The 26550-nt window shown below is 47.4% G+C and overlaps 1 protein-coding gene across 2 annotated transcripts in view; it reads right to left on the bottom strand.

The window, feature by feature from the left end:
- Positions 1-26550, bottom strand: part of GABRR2 (gamma-aminobutyric acid type A receptor subunit rho2) — a 43557-nt gene that overhangs the window by 6000 nt on the left and 11007 nt on the right. For both annotated transcript variants that reach the window (XM_069598287.1, XM_069598286.1), the window contains 6 exons: positions 7790-7857; positions 5908-6131; positions 4795-4877; positions 4476-4616; positions 2202-2354; positions 917-1113 (listed from right to left, as the gene is read on the bottom strand). In XM_069598287.1, the coding sequence (XP_069454388.1) occupies positions 917-1113; positions 2202-2354; positions 4476-4616; positions 4795-4877; positions 5908-6131; positions 7790-7857 (866 nt within the window). The remainder of the gene's footprint in view (positions 1-916; positions 1114-2201; positions 2355-4475; positions 4617-4794; positions 4878-5907; positions 6132-7789; positions 7858-26550) is intronic.

The raw sequence follows: 26550 nt of genomic DNA, 5'->3' as shown, positions 1-26550 counted from the left end.
GAACTTGTAATGTGTATCTTAAACATTCTAGCATATTTGAAGACACCCTGAAAATACTTAGCAGATATATTGTGGAATTGAAAGACTATTTTTGAAAATGCAACACATCCTCTTTGCCTAAAATTTAAAGCTCTCTTATGCAAAGGAGCTCCCAGACATCTAGACATGCATCAATGTAGGATTTTTCAGTCCCCTAATCTCTACATCTTTCAGATGAACATCATTTTTATTAGTGCAATGATTAGTAAGGATTTGGTAACAAGCTGGCATTTTGTTTCTTAACATGATTAATAAGAGTCTGTGTGTGAATAGAATAGACTTTCCCTTTCTGCCCACGTGCATTGCCCATTTGCCCATTTGCCCATTTGCATTCCATCTCATAGTATACTTTAGCGTAGTGCAGCGCTGTGTAGATAGCACAGTATTTCCAATGAACCTAAAGGCTAAAGTCTCAGGATCAATGGGCCAGAGAACTGATAAATATATGAGTTTTTTATTTTAGAACTTTCCTCTTTTCTGCTCAAAGGCCATGGAGACATTTTCCCTAAACATGTTCAGGAATGATAGTGAGACTTTACGTGCATCTAGAACCACACAATTTCAAAGTAACTTTCCCATACATTATTGCAAGGGTGTTGTAACCCTTAACAGTAACCCTGGGAGGTAGGTGGGGTGAGGATTCCGTTTTACTTTTTTAAAACGGATGAGGAAACTGAGGCCCAAGAGAAGTGGCAGAGCTGAGACCAAGAACCCAAGTCTAGTCCAAAGACGAGCTACTTCCTGGGATCCCTTGTGATAGAAGCTAGAATATTCTGAAATGGATCCTCCTCCTTTTGCACAAACATTCTCCCTCCCACTGTCCTCATCCAACCAGCAGCATGGACTCCAACAAGGAAATGAATGAAACCTCTCTCGCCTTCTCCTGCAGCTTCCGCTCCTTCCGCTCCTGCACGGTGGTCAGGTAGTTGACGGCCGCGTACTCCAGCACCGAGAGGAACACGAACACGAAGCTGACCCAGAGGTAGATGTCCACGGCCTTGATGTAGGACACGCGGGGCATGGAGGCGTTCACGCCCGTGATGATGGTGGACATGGTCAGCACCGTGGTGATCCCTGCAATGTCCAGCTTTAGTTCAGCCTCTGACAAGCGTACATGGCGGCCCCATTTTACATTCTCTCTCTTATATCCAACCAGAAGTGCCCCTGGCAGGTTTCCACCTCATAGAGGTGTGAGGGTCTGCTCCAAAGCAGCCACCCCGTTCTCCTCCTGGGCCACTCACTGCGTGTCCCCTTTTACTCTGAGCCCCTTGCAGCTGGGGGTCTCTGTGATGTGACTGCCAAGATCCATGGTGCATCCCAGAGGATCTGCTCAGATGTGGAATTTAAAACAGTCACTGTGAAAATCGACTATACGTCAATAAAAAATAATTTTTTTTAATTTAATAAAAATGTAACTAATTGAATTTAAATTTAAAACTAATTAATTTAATTTAATTTAATAAAAATTTAAAAGCAGGGGCTAAAGAACTCCTCTCAAGGAGGCTTCCCAAACCTCAAGAAAAGAACACGTCTGCCTTCATCTGAGTCCAGAAAGCTTGTCACACCAGTTTCTTCCTCACTGTGCCTTGCTGGTCAAACCCTCTCATGTCTCAGGGCCCAACCTGATTTTGTCCAAACTGACAATGATGAGGTGCAAGTGTTGACTCTGACACTTAGGGGCTTCTAAGGCTAAGCCGCAGCTCCAGGGAATGCAGCCCCCCTCCTTCCAAGAAATCATGAAACATGGGCCCTGCTCCCAAACTCTGTCTAAACAAAGCCAACAAACTAAGTTTTTGTATTTACAGAGTAAGTTTGGGCATTTGTCGAATTGCCTCATTTATCAAAGTACCGAGCTCCGACGCTGCCAGTGGTGGAAGTCCACATCCAGAAAGTGGACTTTCTGAAAGTACTCTCTTTCTGAAATGATTTGAGCAGAGGTGGTGTGGTTTGAGCTCCCTCAGGTTTTCACCACGTGGTCTGGGAAACTGAGGGCAGCTTGGAATTGGAAAGCAAGAAGCAGGAGGAAAGTTCGCTCCTCTGACTCGGACAGACCATCACTTAAGAACCCTAAATGGCGATTTTTACTTCTCTACATAGTGACTGGTTGAAAAAAAAACAAAAAACAAAAACCCACCCTGCCACACCTTATCAAGTGCTTTTACCCAGTGAGACTCTGGCGGGCACGGCTCTGCGGTCGATCCAGAAGGACACCCAGGACAGCATGACCATCAGGGTGGCGGGAAAGTAGGTTTGCAGCAAGAAGAAGAAGATGTGGCGACGCAGCGTGAAGTTGATGTACAGACGGTTGTACCAGCCTGCGGGACACAGGAAGAAGCAGTGAGATCCCATCACAGAGGCAAAAACAAACTCCTTTCCTGGGAGCCCTTCTTTCCCCATCATCATATTCATCTTCAGCAGAAAGTTAAAAGTTCATGATTGGTTGCCTTAGTACAATAAGCTTCCTTTCTAAAATCGAATCCCTCTGAGCCTCAGTTTTCTGGTCTATAAACTGGGGAGAATATCAATATTATCTACACCATAGATTCATTGGGTAGACAGTAGTTAATTCATATAAAACGCTCAAAACAGCAGCACATAATGAAAAAGAAATTCTTTAAAATGGCTTTAGGGGCTTCCCTGGCAGCCCAGTGGTTAAGACTGCACACTTCCATTGCAGGGGGCACAAGTTCTACCCCTGGTTGATCCCTCATGCTGCTTGGTGCAGCCAAAAAATAAATAATTTGTTTCAAAAAAAAAGGTTTCAGAAAAGAGTTTATTTAAACTTGCCAAGAAGAGATGGGAAAAGAAGATTGTGTGCCAAATACACATCAGAGCAGAAGAGAAGAGAGGGATGAAGGTGAGCACCATGGACATAAAGGGAAGCTGGCACGGGCTGTCCTGACACCCTTGGCTGGGGCTCGCTCTTCTCCACTGTTGTATGTTGTGGACAGAAGGGTGGGGCTGGGGGCAGGTAAATGGGGAGATAGTGGCCATGCAGGAGCAGACAGTAGCACAAAATCTTCCCACACCTGTGCCCGAGCTTCTCAGCACTGGGACAGGAAGGGTAAGGAAGTGAGAAGTCCTCTATGGACCTGTGGCTACTGCGGAGCTGTATATTGTATAAAGGTACATTGAAGTCCTAACTCCCACCACCTGTGAATGTGACCTTACTGAGAAATCAGGTCTTCAGTGTAAGGTGAGGTCCCTTTGAGTTAGGGTGGCCCATAACCCAATGGCAGGGGTCCTTAGAGAAGAGGGGAGTTTAAACATAGGTGTACAAAAACACGGGCTTCCCTGGTGGGTCAGATGGTAAAGAATCTGCCTGCAATGCAGGAGGCCTGGGTTCAGTCCCCAGGTTGGGAAGATCTCCTAGAGAAGGGAATGGCTACCCATGCCAGTATTCTTGCCTGGAGAATTCCATGGATAGAGGAGCCTGGTGGGCTACAGTCCATGGGGTTGCAAAGAGTCAGACATACCATGGACACACCAGAGACACAGGGAGCCACATAACAATAAAGGCTGAGGTTGAAGTGATGCTACAACCACCAGCAGCTGATAGGAGGCAGGGAAGGATTCCTTCCCAGAGCCTTCAGGAGGAGCAGAGTGCTCAGGCTTCCAGCCTCAGCACTGGGAGTGAACACATTCCTATTGTTTCAAGCATCCAGTTTGTGGTACTTTGTTAGGATGCCCCTAGGCAACTATTTACAAGGGCTGATGGTGAGATCAGAGAAGAATTCACAAATGGACACTCTCAAAACTTCAAATATGGACCCAGGGTCCAAGAAGAGGTCACACTACACATGAGAAATGAATCTATATCTCTGAATATAGGTTGTAAATGCATTTCCCTGGAAAGCTATCCATCTATATCGTTAAGTCAGATGAATCAGTTTATAGAATCGTGTGTAAAACCTGACTTTTGTAAAATTACACTTTTGTAATTTTTCTAAGGGCTTTCCAGGTGGCTCAGTGGTAGAGAATCCGCCTGCCAAGAGGGAGACACCAGTTCTATCCCTGGGTTGGAACGATGGTCTGGAGAAGAAAATGTCAACCCACTCCAGTAGCCTTGCCTGGGAAATCCCAAGGGCAGAGAAGGCAGGCAGGCTACAGTCCATGGGGTCTCAAAAGAGTCAGATATTACTTAGTGACTAAACAACAACAATAATTTTGTAAAATTACATAATTTTGTAAAATGACATACTTAATCAGGATGTCTGCAAGGATATTTGCTGAATTGTTCAGAATGAGTGCCTCCAGCCATGAGATTTCAGAGGACAGCAACTTTTAAATCCTCTGCATTTAAGTGCTATTTTTGTTTTGTTGCTCTATGCATTATTAAAATAATTTAAAAATTCTTTTCATCGGAAGGGGGCCAAAGAAGAATTCTAGTGCGTTTTCTTCCACATGTGAACCCAACTGTGGCAGAAGTTAGCTACCTGTGCTGCTGTAGAAGGCCAGTCTGGAAGTGGTGTGGAATTTCTGAATCAGAAACTGAGATAGGGAGATCTTTTCATCCGTTTTCAGGGATTCGTCCCCATTCTTCCAATATAGCATCAGATCTTCATCTGTATATGCATCTTTGGGGAGAGGAAAAGAAGTTAATTTGACTCCTTGTCTTCTGAGGCAAGGTGGAGCAACAGGGCCTGGGAGTAAATAGTTCTTATCTCTGGCAGGCGGTACTCAGTCTCAGAGTTACTAAAATGGCACAGGGAAGGAAGAAGGCAAAGGTCTGTCATTACGAATACAGATACTTACAGCTTTCCAGCTCCAAAGAACAGGTCTGAGAATCCAGGGGAAAGTGGCTGAAATCCATGTTGCACATGGCAGTGACCGTAATCCTAGAATCCAAACAAACATTCTGCTCATTCAGTGACCTACTGACTCGCCTGTCTACCCATAGTAAGGAGGACACAGACGTGGTCAGGAGCAGCTGCCTCCTTCCAGAAGCTTGGAAACCCAGGTCTCTAAATTAACTTTTTTTTTTTTTTCAGAGCACCGTGTGGCACACTGGACCTTATTTCCCCAACCAGGGATCGAAACTGTGTCCCCTGCTTTGGAGGCACTGAGTCTTAACCACTGAGTCCCTCTATGTTAACTTTTAGAGTTTTGTCTTCTGTATATGGTGGTATTTGCTCTGCTCAGATGCCAGCTCCTGAGGGTGTTGGTTGTGAATGACCCATACTGGCACCTCCCCCGGGGCATTGTTCTTACAGAGGTTATGCCTTCATAGCCCCCACTCAAGGTTATTAGCATCAGATTCTGGCAAACTGTACAGGCAGGCCAGGAAGGTGGGAGATAAGACTGTAATCACTCAAGTCAGCCCAGAAGACATTCTATGGTAGCACCTATTAAGCAGTAGCTATTGCTATTTTTCTAATGTTTATTATTAATAAACATTGATAATATGTTTGATAGAATCATAGGCTGTCAGAGGTAGAGGGTGTAAAGAAGGTCATTGTCTCCTTCAATTCATTCAGGCTCAATTAGTTTCCTAACCCAAGCTTAAGATCCCCGGTGATGGGGAAGTTACCACCTACTATGGTGGCCATTTCATCTTTAGAGAGTTCTGTTATCAGAAGGTTCAGACCTTCCCATGTATTCCATAGATCCAACCACAGTGGCAAACTCTCCAGGGCTAAATGGACAGACCACACATTTTTTTAACAGAGGGTTGTTTTTTTCTTTGTGGTGGTTTTTTAACCTGAAATTGAATAGCTAATTCATTCCACAAATACCGTTTCCTCACCTACCATGAAAAACACAGTTTAGCTCTGACGATACAGTGGTAAATCAGCCAAACTTTCCCTGGCGTTGTCCACACGTATTAGAATGACTCTAGACAGAGACCATGACCCCGGGGACGGTTACCTCATGCTATACAGCACCTGCCCATCAGGGAACACTCTCAGCATGATGTTGTCTGTGGTGGTGTCATGGATGAACGATCTTTTGGAGTGAACAAAGAACACATCAGGGACCCAGATCTTCTTCACCAGCCGGCCGTCGAAGGTCATGCTCTTGTTGCTGGCGCTGGGGAAAGCCAGCCGCTCATCCTTCCAGTAATGCCGCAGGTACAAGGTCATGGTGAAGTCCTATGGAGCAGGGGTAAGACCAGACAGAGATGCCTTACAAAACTCCCTTCCTGACTGTCCCTTCCACCGCCATGATGGCTGCCTCAGGCTCAGCCTCCAGGGTCTGGGTGACAGTCTGCTGTCCTGCCGCACCACAGCCACCACTGCCACAGGAAAGAGAATGACTCCTTCTCATGCCTTGTGAGACTGGAGCCCAGGAGACTGCACAGCTCCTCCTTCAGGCCTTGCAAAGGAAAAATGGCAGCTGTGATGCCCTCTGGCTGGCATGGAGCCAGCAAGGCAGGATTTCCCCAAAGCCCTGCACGCTCACCAATACCTGTGCACACACGGCTCCTTACCTATTGGCTAACCATTCAGCTCAACTCAGTAGACACTTCCAGAAACCTGGACAGTCAAGTGTCCCATTTAGGAGGATTTCTTAGACTTGTAAGATCTTTGAAGGCAGAATTGTGCCCTGCCTACCACTGAATCTCCAGACCCTAGTTTAGTGCCTGGAAGAGCAGAGAAGTGGATGCTCAATAAATATTTGCAGGATGGAAAAAATGAAGGGAATGAATGGATGAAGAGATAGGCAGCAGTATAATTTCAGCCTGAAAGCTTATTCTGTTACCAAGTGTCTCTGTGGTTGTGTCTTAAACTAAGAGTGAAGCCCTTACGCTGCAGTCAGAGCTAAGATATAAACGCAGATAAGTCTTCTGGGAGTAGGTGGAGGAAGGCTGGAAAGATGCCTGTGATGTTGGGCTCAGAGTGGATGCCCATTTCTGCTCTATCAGCTACACCCAGACCCCTCCTGCCTGTCCTGCAGGCGGGTCCCGTAGAGGTGAGCACCAACCAGCCCATTTCTTTAATCTTTCACTTCCCTCTTTTGTCTTTCTATTTGCAAACTCCCGGTTTCTTCTGCCTCAGAGACCTCGGACAAGCTCTTGCTGTGCCCTCTCCACAGCTATCAGGTCTCAGCTGAAATGAGACTTCTTCAAAGAGGCTCTGGTGACCCCCCAATCCTGCTGGACACCACCGTAGAGTGAGAGGCGGGCACTGGTGATCAGAGACCTGCAGGACTTCCAGGTGAACACGCCCACCTCCTGTGCTCCTCCGAGTGTGGCTCGTCTGACCACTCACATTACTTGAGGGCTGTCTTCAGAACAAAAAGTGCTGGCTCTCACTCCCAGAGACTGAATCTGCAAGTCTGGCACGGGGCCTAGGATCTGCATTTAATCAACATCCCCTCCCAGGCTGGGGCTTCCCAGACAACGCAAGTTGGGCAAGAACCTGCCTGCCAGTGTAGAGAGGCAAGAGTCTGGGGTTCAATCTCTGGGTCGGGAATATCGCCAGGAGAAGGAAATGGCAACCCACTCCAGTATTCCTGCCTGGAGAATTCCATGAGTCTGATGGGCTACAGTCCAGAGGGCCACAAAGAATCAGACACGACTGAGCGACAGAGCACCCTCCCAAGTTATTTTGACCCATGAAGCTAGAGAACCCCGGCTGTAGATTTCCCTGCACCTGGGTCAACCTCCAAGTGCCAGTTTTATCCCCTCCAGCTGTGGCCCCGCCCCCAGGCACAGCCAGTACCAGCGTGGCCCCGCCCACCGCAGGCTGCCGCGGGACAGCAGCCCTGGCATCCCACACTAGAGCTGCCCACCACGGGCCCCGCGTACCATGTCCACCTCGGAGATGCTGTCCAGGCTCTCCACCTGCACGTCCACGCCCACTGGGATGGCAGGGCCTGCAGAGGGGCAAAGACAGCTGGTTAAGTCGCCTTCCACTGGGTGGGTATACAGCTCCAACTGCCTTCCATGTAGAGCAGCAGTGAGGTAGTGATTCAAATTCCATGAGGGTTTTCTTACTACTTCCTGATGTGCTGGGTGCCTAAGCTTTCTCCATGAAGGCTGGGACTGTGTCTACCTTAACTGTCTTTCCTGGGTCACATGTGTGTGTGTTAAGTCTCTTCAGTCGTGTCCGACTCTTTGTGACTCCATGGACTGTAGCTGGCCAGGCTTCTCTGTCTGTGGGATTCTCCAGGTGAGAATACTGGAGTGGGTTGCCATGCTCTGCTCCAGGGGATCTTCCTGATCCAGGGATCGAAACTGCATCTCTTAGGTCTCCTGCATTGGCAGGCAGATTCTTTACCACTAGCGCCACCTGGAAGGCTAGGGTGGGTGTTTAATCTATGCTTGTATGAGTGGATGAGCTGGATTGTGTATGTTATGCTTCTGTGAAATGATTTTTTTAGATTTTAATATTTATTTAAATGTAATCTTAATATTTTAAACTATTTAGTATTTTTAAAACCTCTTAAATGGGAAAAACCAAACACCTGTATCTGTCAGGCATATTAATGAATGCTGTTCCGCTCACAGGCAAAAGATGTCTTTGAGAGCATCAGGTAGCATCTGGACAGGGCCTTCTGAGAGGAAGGCATTGTCTGGAGGCCAGCCTGATGCCCCTGGGGCCTCTGGGCCCTGACCAGTGGTTGCAGGACTGGGGCATGCTGGCCCACAGTGGTCTGAGCTGGGAGAAACTTAGGGTGGCGGTGGGAGTTTGGGTCTCAGGGAATGAGGACTAGGAGGGCCAGGGACTTTAGCTGAGGGCAGGGAAGGAGGATCAGCGATCCTAACAGGATCTGGTGGGTCAGGACATTGGATGGGCTCACCGATTTCCCCAAACCTCTCCCGGTAGGTTTGCTAATACTTGCAATCTTACCATAAGAGATTTGGGGTTTTTGACTGAGCAGATAGAATGAGAGCATTTTAGTTATTACTGGTGGGATTTCATGGCTATTTTCTGTGTTCTTAAGTATGAGCACAAATGAACACATACACACTGCTTTTTTTTTGGTCTGTTATACCACATGGCTTGTGGAATCCTAGTTCCCCAGCCAGGAATTGAACCCCGGCCCACAGCAGTGAAAGCACTGAGTCCTAACCACTGGACTGCCAGGGAATTCCCACTTTTTATTTTTGCTTTTCCCCTCCCAGATTAATTGGGTCATAAGCTGACCTTTTTATTTTCCTGTGCTTTCAACTGATGGCTCATGTCAGGGCCCATGAAAGATCACTGCTCTGACAGCCAGTCTTTTCTTATTCCAGGCTCCAGGTAGAGTGGAATGGCCAGTGTGAGGCAGAGGCCCCCTCCCCAGGGCTGACTGCCAGTCTTTCTCTCCTGAGGGTACTGCAACATGAGGAAGGGTCTGCCAGCAACCTGCCCGGGGTCCCCCCTCCCAGCACCTAGACCCCTGTACCGGACCGTGTGCTCCCAGTATCACCGTGGGAAGCAGGGCTGTTTAATATCTTGTCCTCTGGATCTCCTTTACCCCTGAGACATTAAAACAGCCCAGGGCTAGAGCTCTTCACCCTCCCTTGAGCCCTTATCCCCTTTGCTGTGTCCCCTTTCTATAGAGCACCACATAGCCTGTAATGCCCAGTCGTCCCAAAAGCCAAACAGCAGAAATAGTAGAGCCATCACCCTCTTTGGATCCACTTCACTGTGCCCTGGTTTTCAGATAATGAGTACAGTGTTTGACCAGTGGCTGGACAATTTCCAGGTAAAATACATCAGCTTGCTTGGTGCCTGCTACTGTGTCTCTCTGTCCCCAGGGCCTGCCTTGCCCTCTGAAGCTCCAGTCATTCTTTAGAGAGAAAGTTAATAAAGCCTGGGAGGGTGAATTCAAGGCTATGAGGTGTTGCCCATACGGGAGGGCAGGGCAGGTGTCAAGGATCCCGGGCTGTTGGAAACTATCTGTGTATTCAGGAGGCTCCAGAGCTGTGTTCAGGGACTCGCACCCCCAAGCTTGAATGGGACCAACAACTCTGCCTCCCTTGGTCCCAGGGCAGTGAAGGTCATCTTGGCCATTGATCGGCCCAGCAGCCCAAGGCTAACACTCCATCCCCAAGTTCTCCTGAGTGCTCCATTTTGTCACCCTTCCCAACCTGATTTTTGAGAAATTCTTCCAAATTACTGGCCTTTCTCCTTCCGTGAACAATTTTGTGTTTTTGTAGGACTAAGCCCTATAAGAGTTAGAAAGAAAATAGTCTAGTGAAGTCAACTAGGCATTCATGTCTTGGCTCCAGAACACTGATGTGGGTTTTTCAGGTTTAAGAAGATTGAAGATCCCGCATACTGCAACTAAAATCTGGCACAGCCAAATAAATAAATATTTTTAAAAAATATTTAGGAATAGGTACATAGAAATAAATTTAACAAAATATCTGAATGTCTTCTATAAAGAAAGCTATGAAGTACTGAGAGAAATGAAAGAAGACCTAAGTAAAGGAAAAATAATTTTCCTGAATTGGAAGATTCAATATTATAAAGATATTAATTGTGTGTTTGTGTGTTTACTTTGCCAACAAAGGTCCATCTAGTCAAGGCTATAGTTTTTCCACTGGCCATGTATGGATGTGAGAGTTGGACTATAAGAAAGCTGAGTGCCGAAGAATTGATGCTTTTGAACTGTGGTGTTGGAGAAGACTCTTGAGAGTCCCTTGGACTGCAAGGAGATCCAACCAGTCCATCCTAAAGGAAATCAGTCTGAATATTCATTGGAAGGACTGATACTGAAGCTGAAACTCCAATACTTTAGGCACCTGATGCAAAGAACTGACTCATTTGAAATGAGTCCCTGATGCTGGGAAAGATTGAGGGCAGGAGGAGAAGGGGACAACAGAGGATGAGATGGTTGGATGGCATCACCGACTCAATGGACATGAGCTTGGTAGACTCCGGGAGTTGGTGATGGACAGGGAGGCCTGGCGTGCTGCGATTCATGGGGTCGCGAAGAGTCAGACACGACCGAGCGACTGAACTGAACTGAACTGTGTGTGTTAGTTGTTCAGCTATGTCTGACTCTTTGAGATCCCATGGACAGCAGCCGAGCAGGCTCCTCTGTGCACAGAATTTTCTAGGCAAGAATACTGGAGTGGGTTGCCATTCCCTTCTCTAGGGAATCTTCCCAACTCAGAGATAAAACCTGGATCTCCCACACTGCAGGCAGATTCTTTATTGTCTGAGCCACCAGGGAAGCCCAAAGATATTAATTACTCCATATTAAACTATAGACTCAATGCAATTATTATCAAAATCCCATTTGGTTTTCTTGTGGAACTTGACAAAGAGATTATTAGGAAATTCAAAGTTCCGATAACAGTTCTTCTTGAAGGAAAAAAGGGTGGGAGGATTTGTTCTACCAGATATCAGGATTTGCTAGAAAAATAAGGTAATTCAGAAGTGAAGTACTAGAACTCTGGTGGTTAGGATTCTGGTCTTGCAATGCAGGGCCTTCAGGTTTGATCCCTGATGGGGGAACTAAGACCCCATTCGCCATGTGGTACAGTCAAAAATTTTTTAAAAAGAAAAAGTGAAGTACCAGTATAAAAATGGACAAATGAATAAATGGAACAGAGTGGAGACTCCAGAAACACACACACACTTACAGACACCTGACTTTAAATACCACTGCAGATCATTGGCAGAGAAGGCAATGGCACCCCACTACAGTACTCTTGCCTGGAAAATCCCATGGATGGAGGAGCCTGGTGGGCTGCAGTCCATGGGTCTCAAGGCGTCAGACACGACTGAGCAACTTCACTTTCACTTTCATGCATTGGAGAAGGAAATGGCAACCCACTCCAGTGTTCCTGCCTGGAGAATCCCAGGGACGGGGGAGCCTGGTGGGCTGCCGTCTATGGGGTCACACAGAGTCGAACACGACTGAAGTGACTTAGCAGCAGCAGCAGCAGATCATTGGAGAGGGAATAGTATTTTCAATAACTAAAGCTGCTGCTGCTGCTGCTGCTAAGTTGCTTCAGTCGTGTCCGACTCTGCGACCCCATAGACGGCAGCCCACCAGGCTCCCCTGTCCCTGGGATTCTCCAGGCAGGAACACTGGAGTGGGTAACTAATGCTGAGACAACGTATATATGAAAATCATAAAATGTGCAGAACAACTCCAAGTGGACTGTGGATTCAAAGATAAGAGGCAAAACCACAAATAGCAGGATAGCAATGATCTGCTTTATCCAGACACAAAAAGCACTACCCTTAAGAAAACCCATGGCAAAACGAATCCTTTGGTGTTAGAAGCTAGGACAATGGTTGGCTATGGTGGAGAGAAAGACACTTCTGGAGTTCTGGAAATTCTGTTTCTTGGTCAAGGTGCTGGTTGCAAGAATGTGTTCACTTTTTGATAATTTACTAAGCTGAACAGTTATGATTTGCGTACTTTTCTGTATACATGTTGTAGGTCAATGAAAAATTCTGATCAAAAAAATCAAGAACTCTTATTTATCAAAGACACCATGGAGAAAGTAAAAATAAGCTACTGAGTGGAAGATATTCACAGTACATGTGACTGGCAAAGGGCTCATATATAGAATATAAAAATAACTCCTAAGAGTTCATTAAGAAAAAAATCATATAATCCGGTACAAAAAGGCGCAAGAGATTTGAATAGGCATTTAACAAAAGAACAACCAATAGATATGAGAAAGTACACAGTTGCGTTAATATTTCCCTTAGAACCACAATGAAATAATGATACTGTCACCCAACAAATCAGGCTCATATGAAAGAGCAACTACACTAAGTGTTGATAAGGATATAGAGCAATAGGAGGAACCTCCTACATTGCCAGTGGTGGGGGCAAATTGGTACAATCACCTTAGAAGACATTATCCAGCAAAATGGAAGCTATGTAAACCTCATGACCTATCTACAGAATAGGGAAAATACATTGTGGTATATTCTTAGAATGGAATGTTACATTTACATTCAACAACATGGATGAATACACTTTATGAAAATTTCATCAATGCAGATTGCATGGCTTGACTTTCTCCTCCATGGCCCTTCCCGTTCCTTGAGAGCGTCTTAGAAAGTCTGAGTTAATTTGAAGACTGAGTTAAGTTGAAACTCTTTCTCGTGTTGGTGAATATAATCAAGCATTTTGGTTTGAAAACAGACCTGACTTTTTTCATGGTGAGCACTGCCCCTGTACAGCAGTGCTATATGGCAGGCATTAACCATCCACCTGGGGTGGGGGAGTGGAGGCTGGACTAGATCAAGGCTCTCCCTTCCACAAACCAGCATCAGCATCACCAGGCACTTAGCGATGCAATTCTTGGGTCCCACCCTGAGTCTCCTGCCCCAGAGACATCACAAGTCCTGGAATGATGGTGATCCATAGTCACATTTGAGGACACTGGACAACTGACCTTTAATGAAACTCCAGGAGTGAGGTTTTATAGTGTCCCACGTCCTGGTTACCATTTTCCTCTTGTTTTCAACTCTTCCACTGTGCTATCTCCACCAGCTGTCTCCACTTCCTGCTCAACCATGCCTTCCTTCCCCCATTGCACTTGCTGAGCTGAGGAGTCTTTTTTCCTAAGCCTTGCTTGGCTCCCTGACCTCTCTCCCATGATCACTCTCCTTAGTAGAAACCCCCTTCCTTTTCCATCTCTGTGACACAGCTCTTGCCTGGCCCCTTCTCTTCTCTGCAGACACTCAGTCCCTCCCACAGCCAACTCGCCTCTATAAGCTGATGACTCTCGGTACTTTCCTGGCATCCAGTGGTTAAGAATCCACCTTCCAATGCAAAGGATATAGGTTCCATCCCTGGTCAGGGAACTAAGATCCCATATGCCACAGTGCAACTAGACCCATAACCTCTGGAGCTCAAGCACTACAACCAGAGAGCCCACGTGCCACAGTAATGACCCAGCGTAGCCAAGATTAAAAAAATAAAAACTGATGACTCTTTGTCCATCCTGGTTCCGACCTCTGACCAAACTCTGACACTTTTGTTGTTAAAGTCTGGAAGGAGTCTCCACTGGATATCAAACCAAGTTCTTAAATTTAACACCCTTCAGGTGCATAGTGACTTCATCGGTCACCGGGCGCAGGTGAGGTCAGGGAGGAGAGGAGTGAGAATGCCCAGAGGGGATTGTAGAAAAAAGGCTTTTTGAGGAAGAGGCTAGGAAAAGAAGGTTAATTTTAGGGGAAGGATGAAACTGAGTCCCCCTGCTGAATTTATGATTACCCTCTCTATCCAAAACTTTGTTCCCTTTCTTGTCCCGCCCTCGTTCCCTTCAGTACAGAAGAATGTCAAAGAGAAGTAAAAACTGAAGCTGAACAGGATCTTCTTGGGTATAATAGCCCCACTATGTGCCCAGTTTCTATTTTTGTAGAAAAAGACTTTATTCTCCGAGAGCTTCTTAGAGTTCTAAAGAGCAGACTCAAGAAGTTACCAATTAGGGAAATGACAGAATTCAGAAACGAAGGAAAAGAAGTCAAGCAAGAAAAGTAATGATAGTTTAAACAATAGTTCATCAATAAAGCAGAGCCCTGGGACTTCCCTGGTGGTCCAGTGGTTAGGCCCCAGCGCTTTAATTGCTAGGACCTGGGTCCGACCCCTGGTCAGGAAACTGGGTGTCCTTGAGCTGTGCAGCACAGCCAAAATAAAGATAAATATCTTTATTTATACCTTTATTTATATATTTAAATATCTGTGTGGATCACAACAAACTGGAAAATTCTTAAAGAGATGGGAATACCAGACTACCTTACCTGCATACTGAGAAATCTATATGCAGGTCAAGAAGCAACACTTAGAACCAGACATGGAACGACAGACTGGTTCCAAATCAGGAAAGGAGTACATCAAAGCTGTATACTGTCACCCTGCTTGTTTAACTTATATGCAGAATACATCATACAAAATGCTGGGCTGGATGAAGCACAAGCTGGAATCAAGACTGCTGGGAGAAATATCAATATTAATATGAGATATGCAGATGATACCACCCTTATGGCAGAAAGCGAAGAACTAAAGAGCCTCTTGAGAAAGTGAAAGAGGAGAGTGAAAAAGTTGGCTTAAAACTCAACATTCAGAAAACTAAGATCATGGCATCTGGTCCCATCACTTCATGGCAAATAGATGGAGAAACAGTGGAAACAGTGGCAGACTTTCTCTTTTGGGACTCCAAAATCACTGCAGATGGTGACTGCAACCATGAAATTAAAAGACGCTTGATGTTTTTGAATTGTGGTGTTGGAGAAGACTCTTGAGAGTCCCTTGGACTGCAAGGAAATCCAACCAGTCTATCCTAAAGGAAATCAGTCCTGACTATTCATTGGAAGGAGTGATGCTGAAGCTGAAACTACAATACTTTGGTCACCTGATGCGAAGAACTGACTCATTTGAAAAGACTCTGATGCTGTCAAAGATTGCGGGCAGGAAGAAAAGGGGATGACAGAAGATGAGATGGTTGTGTGGCATCCCCGACTCAGTGGACTTGAGTTTGAGCATGCTCCGAGAGTTGGTGATGGACAGGGAGACCTGGCGTGCTGCAGTCCATGGATCACAGAGTCGGACACAACTGAGCAATTGAACTGAACTGATCTTTTAAAAAAAGAGAGTCCTAGTTCCTCTCACAGGATCTATATAATTATCTGACCCATATGTTTGAGTGTTCTACAGAAACTAAGGCCTCCACCCAAGTGGAGGATGGTGACTACATGCAGACTGGTTGGAACCAGAAGGCTGACTTTAAGATTTCCAAAGCATTTTCATGTTACCTCACTAACTACCAAACAGAAGAAAGTTCCACAAGCTGCAACCCTTACTCCAAATGGCTGCCTTTAAATACCCTTCCAAAGCAAGTGGGGAAGGCAGGTCTTTGGAGCACAAGCTGCCTTTCACAACTACCAGCATCAGTAAACTAGCTTCACTGTGAGTGGACTCAAGTTCAGTTTGGTAACAGGAGCAGGGTGTGGGTGTAAGCCAGGGTTTGTGCTCCAGAAGGTGAGGGCCAAGGACACTGCCGAGGAGTCAGAGGGGTCTCCTCTGAGGGAAGAAGGATGCTGAAGCCCCAGAAGGCCGACTTCCTGCCCAGCTTTGGCTCTCCAACCTGCTCACCATAACAGTGAAGCATAGACCACACCACCCTGTGGGGAAGTGGCCGGGGAGGTCCAAGAAGCATTCAGGGGAAGAGGCCACAGCTCCAAAAAGAGGCAGACCCTTGCTTTGAGCTGGCTCCATGGGCCTCAACTCAACCAGCTGAGTGACATTTGGGGGCCTTGGTGACCAGAGTCCTGTGGTTTGAAAATCCAGGACTTGAACCCCTCCTAGGAAAAAGGCCACAGAGTAAAGCATTCAAGAGGGTCTCCATTCTCAGTCTGGGTGCCCCACACAGAGGGCCCCTTAAATAGGGGTGGAACAAAAGTATACCAGATGAAGATCATGTGTCTGAACTACCCTGGAAAGTCCCTAGGAAGGCATCACATTGGAGACACTCCACCTGGAGATGTAACTAGGAAGTAACCTTGCAAAGTGACAGCAGCTGGGATATTATGATATATTAAGAAAAATTTATTTGGTTTTCAGCCCCAGTTCCTGGCACAGAGCTCCTGAAACTCTTGTAGCTTCCTAAGTGATAGGGGTAAAAGGAGTGTTCTTTTGTTGTTCATAACAAACCACACCTGAGGTTCAGCTAGAGCGGTGACTCTCGGTTAGCTCTCAGTTTCAGGATGGGGGCTGGTTATTAAGGAAACAACCAGGTGATTAGATGGTTGGAACTTTCAGCCCAACCCGCCAACTTCTGGGGAAGGGAGGGCCTGGAGCTTGAGTTAACCAGCAGTGGGCAATAAGAACATCAATCATGTCTACACACAATGGAACCTCCATAAAACCCCTAAACAGTCAGGTTCAGTGAGATTCCTGGTGAACACTTCAGGGAAGATGGTGCACCCCAACTGCACGGGACAGAGGCTCCTGAGCTCAGGACCCTTCCAGTTCTCACCCTATGCTCTGTCCCTCTGTATCTTTTATAACGATCTTTATAATAAACTGGAGACAGTAAATAATGTGTTCCTTGACTCTACAAGCGATTCTGGCAAATTAGCAGGGGGTTGTGGGAACTCCAGTTTCGGGGCCACGTCGGAGAGTATAGATAACTGGGGACCCAGTTCTTCTGATTGATGACTGAAGTGGGTCTGATGATTGATGTCTGTGGGACGGAGCCCTTAACCTGTGGAGTCTGTGCTAACCCTTGTTGTTGTCATTGTTGTTTAGTCATTCAGTTGTATCCGACTCTTTTGCAACCCCATGGACTGCAGCCCACCAGGCTCCACCGTCCATGAAATTTCCCAAGCAAGAATACTGGATAGGTTGCCATGCCCTTCTCCAGGGGATCTTCCCAAGCCAGGAAGTGAACTTGCTTCTCCTGCAAGTCTCCTGCATGGCAGGGAGCTTCTTTACCTCTTGAGCCACCAGGGAAGCCCTAGGTAGTGTTAGAACCAAATTAAATTGTAGGACATGCAACTGGTATCCATAGACAATAGAAGAATTGTTTGGAGCAGAAAACCCACACATTAGACTGAGAAGTTCCGTGAGTAGGACAGATCATAGTAGCAGTAATAGTAGCAGTATGAGCACTTGTCCTGGGAGAGGCCCTAACGGATTGTTTGCTGTGTGTCTAGGAGGCTGGGCCGCACACTCCCCGGGGCAGGAGCCATGTCTCTATTGCATGTCAGCATCCAGCGCCTGGTGCATGGCCCACGCCACACTGTCCCCATGTCCCCATGCACACGCTCTCTGCTGCACCAGCCCTTGCTGAGTGCTTCCTGTAGGACACCCGGGTTTCAACCTCACAACAACCTGTTGAGGCAGTTACTGGAATTACCTCCATCCTATAGGCAAGAAGCTGAGGACTAGAGATGAAAGTCTGGGAATGGAAGTCCCAGTCAGTGGAGGCACAACCAGAAAGAAATTGTACCAGAACCCCCTCTTTAATGAATGCATCTCGCTGACTGGAGCATTCTCAATCAATAAAATCAGTTAATGTTTCTTGAGCACTTTTTATGTGTCATGCACTTTGCTGAAAACTCCACACATAATCTTCACTGAGGTTGCTCTAAGGATTCAAGAATTTGCCTTAGCCACACAGCTATTAAGAGGCAGAGCTGGGGTCTGGACTAAGCAAGGCAGGGTGGCCCCAGTGCAATGGTTTTACAAGATGTCTGTAAATCCTTCAACACTCCTCCTAACAAAAGTCTGATTCCTCTCCCCTTTGAATCTGATTGGACCTCTGTGGTCAATTCAAAGACTAGAATGCACCAGAACTAACAACATTGTGAAACTTCCAGTTTCTGCTGGTTTCTCTTATGCTGTCAGGTGGCCAAATTAGGGGCCAGAGAGAGAGGGAATGATGAGAATGATGCCTTGATGCCCAAGGAATTCCAGCTGTCCCAGGCCTCTCTCTCTCTCTAAAGTCGCTCAGTTGTGCCCGACTCTGCGACCCCATGGACAGTAGCCTGCACCAAGCTCCTCTGTCCATGAGATTTTCAAGACAAGAGTACTGGAGTGGGTTGCCATTTCCTTCTCCAGGGAATCTTCCCAACCCAGGGATCGAACCCAGGTCTCTCACATTGTAGACAGACTCCTTACCGTCTGAGCCACCAGGGAAGTCCTGTCCCAGGCCTAGCTTTGACATCTTTTCACCCTGGGCACCAGACATGAGAAGGAAGACAGTTTTGAGATGACCCTGCATAGAAGCAAAACTTGCCAGCCCACAATGTCTCTTTGGCATATGCATTATTTTGAGCTGAAAACAATCGAAGCCGGAAAGACTCAGGAAGAGATTTTGACTTTCCACTTAACTGCCTTGGCTTTCCTGGTGGCTCAGATGGTAAAGAATCCACCTGTAATGGAGGAGATTCAGATTTGATCCCTGGGTCGGGAAGATCCCCTGGAGAAGGGGCTGGTTACCCACTTCAGCATCCTTGCCTGGAGAATTCCATGGACAGAGGAGCCTGGCAGGTTACAGTCCGTGGGGTTGCAAAGAGCTGGACATGACTGAGTGACTAACACACACACATACACACAAACTGCCTTATATAATTTACACAGAGGGCCTGTTCCCACAATAGAGTTTACTAAACTTGTTTGACTTTCTCTGGTGAATCAATCTCATGTCAACTTAATTCTTAGACCAGCCAGAAGAACCTAGAAGGGTAGAAGAGACTTTCCTCCTGGACAGTGCCACCCGCTGCCACCATCTGACTGTATTCCCTTAAGAACTGACCCGCTGAACACAACCTGATTTGTGAGCAGATAGCCTATGACCTAAAGGTCACAGCCAGGGTAGCTGGTTACATAGGAGTGAATAGCCAGACACCTGAATTCTACAGCCCATGTTCTTAACCACAATGCTGTGAAAAAATTAATTCATCAATAAGTGAGTGAAAGAATGAGTCTGTGTGATGATTTCAAAGAAGAAAAAGGTCTTATTGAAACAGGAGGAAAGAGGGCAGGGCACAATCTTTAAAAGAATGACATAACTGTTGAAGACCCGACAAAAATTGGTTAGAACCAACTAGGTCCAACATGGCAGAAGATTTGACTTCTAGTGGGCCTTGAGCTGCACCATATACTCACTGTAATACATTAGCTAAATGACACTCCCACCAGCGCTATGATAGTTCCAAGGCTGACCATAAAAGGCCAAAAAGTGGGTGGTGGCCCAATTCCTGGAAATTTCCACACCCTCTCCAAAACAGTTGGAATAATCCTGTCCTCCCACTCATTAGCCTATGAAATTACCCTGCTCAAAAAATCTACTCACCCCATATTTTGGGGACTGTCACCTTCTGAGATGGCCTATGCTCTGTGAACTGTGTTCCTGCCATTACCACTGTCTCCTTTCGAGATGGATCATATTCTGCATGTGTCTCTAAACAAATCCACTTCTTACCCATCACTTTGTCTCTCACTGAATTCTTTCTGCAACAAGATATTGAGGACCTGAGATTCAGTTAGCCTTGAGAACAGGGGTGTGATTTCAATTTAAAGACAGTGGGTTCAGGTCCCAATCTGAGTTGGGCAGTTTCAATACAGTTCCAAATAGCCAAGAGATGTTTCATGTTAGAGGAAAGGCATCAACCTGGGGCTCTGGGCAGGGATGGGCCGTCGGATGAAGCAGGATGGCCCGGGGGCCACCGTGGAGTGATGCTCGTAGCAGACTCTGCAGGGATGTGAGGAACAGAGAGCCTTCTAAGACAGGAGAGGTGAGAGGTGAGGTAGTTCGTGAGGCAGCTCACTTCCACCAGGGTAGGTGAGCCGGGGAGGCAGTTGGCCAGACCCTGGAAGTTCTTGGGACTCAGAGGGGAGAGGCAGGGGCTATACTTCATCCTGTAGAAGGTGGCACTCCCTGAAGTTTCCGAGGGAGCAGCGCCAGGAACGGGATGTTTCCAGGAGGTGAATTTGGTGACAAGGGGTAGTGTGAGGGCCATGGTGTGGGTGTCAGCAGGGCGTCCAGCCTTCTTATCATTATCATCCACTAAAGAGAAAATTTAATTGATTTCAGTTTATGAATTCATTTACACTTAAATGCAAAAGAATAAGATTTTTTCAGGGAGGTGGAGCTTTGGAGGGCCACAACCATTGTAACGTCTAAGATTTTTCCACCCTGCAACAAGGGACTGAGAAATGTGGTGTGAGGGGGTGGGGTGGGGAGGGAAGGGCAGATCTGAGAGACACTGTAATAATGCGTGACTCAATCTGATTGATCAGGAGGGGGAAAAAGGGTAGGAGGGAGGGGAACAAAATCAGCAAGGGCCCCAGAGCCCACTGCCTGAATAGCTGGAGAAAGAGCTACAGAGCATTGGCAGGTTCACTAAATGAAGGCCAGAAGCATGAGATTTGCAATTATCTCAAGGAAGCGTGGGAACCAATGTCTGCTGCATTCAGCCCTTTGTTGTTTGGGTATAGCACAGGAAAGAGTTCTCCTGTGCTCTAGAAATGATATGGAGGAAGTGGGTTGTACTACAGGCCCAGCCACTGCCCCGACCTGCCCCTGATCACAGGCTGGGCCCCCGACCCCTTCTTTCCAGACTCACTCAATCTCAGCCTGCCCAGACATGGCCCCTCCAGATCAAGACTCCACCCTACTCCATGTGGGCAGCTGACCACTAAGGGCAGCATCCACATGTACAAACCCACCCCCCAGGCAGGAGCATTATCAGAGATCCAGATGCCACATGCTTGAATACCTAAAGGTTACAAGTCAAGCTAAGAAACTGCTAAATGCTATATATCCTGTCCTACTGCTTTGACCAATACACCTTCATGTCAACGCAGAAGGCCAACCCCAACCTTGGACCCAGGCTTCTGGGAGCTCTGGCTGGCCCAAGATGGGGCAGGGAGAATGGCCCAGCTCTGAACAGCCCTATTTCCACCCACAGCAGCACCTGGCACGTGCCTATGGACACCCAGGTGCACCGCCTACACACACACACACACACACACACACACACACACGCTGCTTGCATTCCACTGCCATGTTCCTGTTATCCATGAGCACCCTTCACCTTGGTCCCCTCTTCCTTTCTCCACCCACTGGGCTCAGACCCCGTGCATCTTTCCTCATTGCGAGCATCACCTCTTGAATGAAGGCATCTGATTCTCTGGACAGAACTGACCACTTAACTCCCCCTCCATCAGCAGAGATGCCCTCCATTGCTTCTGTAATACGTGACTGCACTGAGTCATTTCTGTTTCACCTGTAGACAGCCTCTTGTGATGTCACTTCTTGGGATGACATTCTGGCATGCCAGGAGTGCCAAGCGAAGTGACTGAACCCATGTCTTGTCCAACAAGGGTGGCTCCTTGGCCTTCCTCCTCCCGAACTCCTGGAGGCAGCCCTCCCCTGGTGCCCACAACCAGCCCTGTTGCGCCCACCCTACGGCTCCTCTGTTCTTCCAGCAGTTCTCTGTAATTTCACGTCTTGATGTGAAGACTTCATTAACACTGGTCTCCCCGACCAGAACAATAACACTCCAAGGACTGTGGCTGTACTGCTTTCTGCTGGGCCCCCAAGTGCCACCGACCCTGCTTCATACAGATCAGCTCCAAAAAACACCATATTTGTCTTACGAATGAAAATGAAAGTATTTTGTTTGGAGGACCTAACCTACTTTGTGGCTACTTGCCCACCATCCTGACAAACTCCTTGGGTTTAGTTCAAAAGAATCAACTCAGGGATGAAACCCGCGTCTCTTTAGCCTCCTGCATTGGGAGGCAGACTCGTTACCACTAGCGCCACCTGGGAAGGCCCCCACTTCAACCAGCACCATGTGGGACTTCTCTGCTGGTCCAGTGCTTAAGACCACACATCCACTGCAAGGCGTGTGTGTTTAATCCCTGATCAGAGAACTGAGTTCACACACGCCGCTTGGCAAAAAAAAATTTTTTTAAGAATCAGCATTGTGCTGGTGAACAGGTGAAATGATGCAGTTGCTGTGTGAGAATGTGTGATGTGTGAGAAGCTGCTGATGTGAAAAAAGTATGAGAGTCCCTCCAAAAATTAAACATAGAACTACCATGGGCTTCAGCAATTCCACTTCTGGGTATATTAACCCCCAAACTGAAAAGAGGGTCTTGAACAGATGTTGTACACACATGTTCATGGAAGCTTTCTTCCCAATACCCAAAAGGAAGGAGTAATCCAAATGTCCGATGACAGATACATGGGTAAACAATAAGTGATATATTCATAGGATGGACTATTGTTTGGCCTTAAAAAGGAAAGGAATCCTGTCACACATTACAACATGGATGAGGCTTGAAGACAACACTGAGTCACAAAAAGACAAGCACTGTATAATTCTACTGACACGAGGTGCCTAGAGCAGTCAGATTCAGAGGCTGAAAGTAGAATGGTGGTCCTCAGGGACAAGGGGGAGCAGGGAGTAGACAGTTATTGTTTAATGGAGCTTCGGTTTGGGAAGATGAAAAGGCTCTAGACGTGGATGCTGGTGATAGCTGGACAACAACGTGAATGTGCTTTGGCCCCTGAACTCTATGCTTCAAATGGTTGAGATGGTAAGTTATATGTTCTGTGTGTTTTACACTCAATTTTTTAAAAATTAAAATGTAATTAAAAAAAAAAGCATATCACTTTTTCTGCGGGTTCTCCTAACCAGGACACACTACCAAACCAGGCAGCTGGGAGCTTAGACAAGATATTTTTGTTTCAACTGATCCCTGGGATTATTAGGAAGCTGCTAGATTTTTAATCTTTTCTTTTTCCAGACTGAAAAGGTCATCCAAGGGGTATCTAGTCTTAGGCAAATTCCTCTCTATCAGGTATTTTTAAATATCAGTCCACAAGGAAGCCCCTATTCGAGACACAAGTTAGAAAGAGAAGGCAGGGATGGAAATACCTACCCCATAATTGTTGAAGGGTACCCTGTGGGTGTGGCCTGCTGAGTAAGTGGGGCTAAGTGCTAAGTGGGAGGTGTGTTAGGCTGGACCTGCATTAGGGCAATTTGGGCCCAGGCTTTGCTTTGGACTGGGGGCCTGGCACAGGGCTGCTCCCAAAGAAGGCAGGCTTACTATTACTTGCACAGAGTTACCTATGTGCTGTCTGTCAGCCTCCTTCCTCAGACTAACACCCACCAGCAGCCACACTCCTGCCCAGGAGTGAGGGGCTGGGTGGAGTCCCTCCGGAGCACCGGCAGAGACAGCTTCTGGGCTCTAAACCATCCACAGAGGCTCCAGGGACCGTGGATTGTGACAATCATTGGAACCCTGGGCAGTGGGAAGCCCTCTCCTGTGGTGGCCCCACCCAGACTGCTTGGTCAGGACCCCTCCAGCTGCAAAGCTATTTCTGAGTTCATGTATGTGTGCCTCACCGTGAGTTCCCCTAGTCCTACTTCATCCAAGTACCATCTAGACATCCGGGATAGCCCTGCAGGGAAGAAAAGGAGGCCCAAGGACCAGCTGCCCTGGCGGAGAGGGTTGGGAGCAAGGAGGAGCAGCTCCCACCCTTTGCCTTGGTGACTGAGATGGTGACAGCTGGTGTGTAAGGGTCTTATCGCACCTGCTGGAGGTGACACCTCTTTCTTCAGCAGCTTTCCGTGAAACCAGGGCCTTTCCCAGCCTCAGAGGCTTACTTGGGCAGGGGCAGGGGTCTGTCCTGATCCTTCATACTCTGGGGGAGTCCAGCTGATGGGCCCAGCACTTGCAGGGACCAGAATACAGGAAGCCAAATTTGCTCCCCAAACGTGGCTTGAGGAAGGAGCGCCCTGACTGGGGCTGCAGCCTGTTGGATGATTCTCCTCAGAGCTGAGTTTTCTGAGAATTTGGCAGGATTTCACTCGCTGGTCCTGAGAGCTAGCTCCTGGCTTTCTCCCAGAGGAGGAGGGTGGTTTTATGAGGCTTTCACTTTTGCATCTGACATCACAGAAGAAACCCAAGTTTTCCCCCTAGTTGTTCTGTGCTCATCACTTAACCCTCTGGAGCCCAGGCTCTTCTGCAAACTGAAGGTCCTGACCAGGTGATGGCTCAGGCTCCTGCCAGCAACGACAGCTTTCATGAGAAAGTTACAAGGCGTGATTCGGAAAGTCACTCACACCCAGACACACGCAGCTGCCCCACAGAACTGTGTTCTGCCGAAAGGCTACACCGTGACTTTTGAGGACCCTGGACTCTTGCCTTCATGGACCCTTCCACCAGATAAAACATTTTTAAAAGTATTGGTATAAAGATGACTATATTAGTATTATATATTAACATTTTATTCTACCTAAAATTTTATTTTTTTCTTCTGATTTTAAAATAAAATCTTTGTAGAGGCCCCTAGGAGTATTGTTTGTGAGCTCTAAACCCTATACCTACTCTGCTTAATTGCCTAGCACTGGAGGACACGTAGGTCAAAGGAGGCAAGAAAGAGACCCACTCAGGAGGGTGGGTCAGCAGCTGTGTGACGTGGGCCAGTCACCTCACCTCTCCATACTTCACGTTCCTCATCTGGGCATAACAATATCTACTTCATAATTATGGTCTACTTCATGGAGTTGTGAGGACTGAAGTAAGATGATGTCTGTAAGTGCCCTGATTAGAATGGTGCCTGGCACAGAAGTCACCAAGAATTGTTCGTTGGCGTTAATGCTATTGTTTGGCAACCTTGTCCCAGTCACCTGCTGACCCTCTGCATCTTAGCTCATCCTCCAGAACAGCGGTCCCCAGCCACCTTGGCACCAGATACTGGTTTCATGGAAGATAATTTTTCCACAGACAGGGGAGTTTTCTGGATGATTCAAGTACATTACATTTATTGTGCACTTCATTTCTATTATTATGCCATCAGCTCCACCTCAGACCATCAGGCATTAGATCCTAGAGGTTGGGGACCCCTGCTCTAGAAGAAAAACAAAGAGGAGCTTTCTGCTTATAGGATATCATCTCGCTTGGACCTCCTGGAGCACATCCAGCTAATTTTAGAGCTGCTTACTCAGGAAAATGTTACTGAAGTTCATGAAATTCTCTGGTGGCATTACCCAGAGAAAGCCGTCGAGGGCAGCTGAATGGCTGGCTGAGCAGCTTTCTGTCCCAGCAGGAAGAAGAGGCAGGGACTGTCATCCGTTGCCTGCTTTCTCCTCCTGCTTGGCAGGTGTCAGAGCTCAAGAAACTGAGTGAGAGGCTTTGAAAATGCAAAGGCCCCTGGGATAGATTAACATCCTAATCCCCTCACAGTCACACAAGAGGGAGGCCTGACAGCTGGCTTTTTCTAAGGGGCTGTGAACCTGTAGGTGCCGGGGGCTTTACATACATCATCTCGTTTAATCCTGACAGTCCCCACAGATGGAGGGATTACTCCCCCCACTTCACAAACCACAAGCAGAGGGTTGGTGGCTTGCTCACAAGTCACTCCTGCTCCTTCCTGCTGGTCCAGGAGGACGCTGGCACCTGAGAGAAGTTCAAGAGCGAGCTAAAGGGGAGTAGAGACAAGCCTGCCAGGGTCTCTCTGGCCAGGGTGCGTCAGCTGCCATGCTCTGGGCCTCAGTTTCCCCACCTGCACAAGGGGTGCCTGGGCCTGTGTCTCATGCATCCTGTGAGTCCCATCCTTCCCCCTGCCTTGTCGGTGCAGATGGCTCGCCCCTGTCCAGGCTCCTCTCTCCCTGTGGCATTTTTCTCCAGGTCCTGAGAAGGGCAGCCACCATCCATGCCACCCCTGCTGTACCCCCAAGAGCAGGGAAACTCTTTTGGGGTCAAGTCTGCAAGGGGCCTTTGCAAGGGGTTAAATTGTTTTTTGGGTTTTCTTTTTTTTAAATCTTTTTTTTGCCACATTATGCACCATACGGGATCTTAGCTTCCCAACCAGGGACTGAGCCCACTCCCTCTGCCCTGGGAGTGTGGAGTCTTAACCACTGGACCACCAGGGAAGTTCCTGCAAGGGGTTAAATGGTTGCTGCATGGGCAAGCAGGTGGCCCCCCTCAGAAACCCAAATTCCCAGCCAGGCAAGGGGCGGCAGAGAACAGAGTCATTTTCTGTGCAAAACTTCCCACCTGCTCGTATTCTTTTAAGAAAGGCAAGTTAGCAGCAGCAGGGCTAGGCCTTTAAGAATGTAAACAGCTTCATCG

The sequence above is a fragment of the Ovis canadensis genome, chromosome 8 (genome assembly GCF_042477335.2).
Source record: "Ovis canadensis isolate MfBH-ARS-UI-01 breed Bighorn chromosome 8, ARS-UI_OviCan_v2, whole genome shotgun sequence".
Classification (NCBI taxonomy): Eukaryota; Metazoa; Chordata; class Mammalia; order Artiodactyla; family Bovidae; genus Ovis; species Ovis canadensis.
This window is presented reverse-complemented; position numbering and strand designations above follow the sequence as displayed.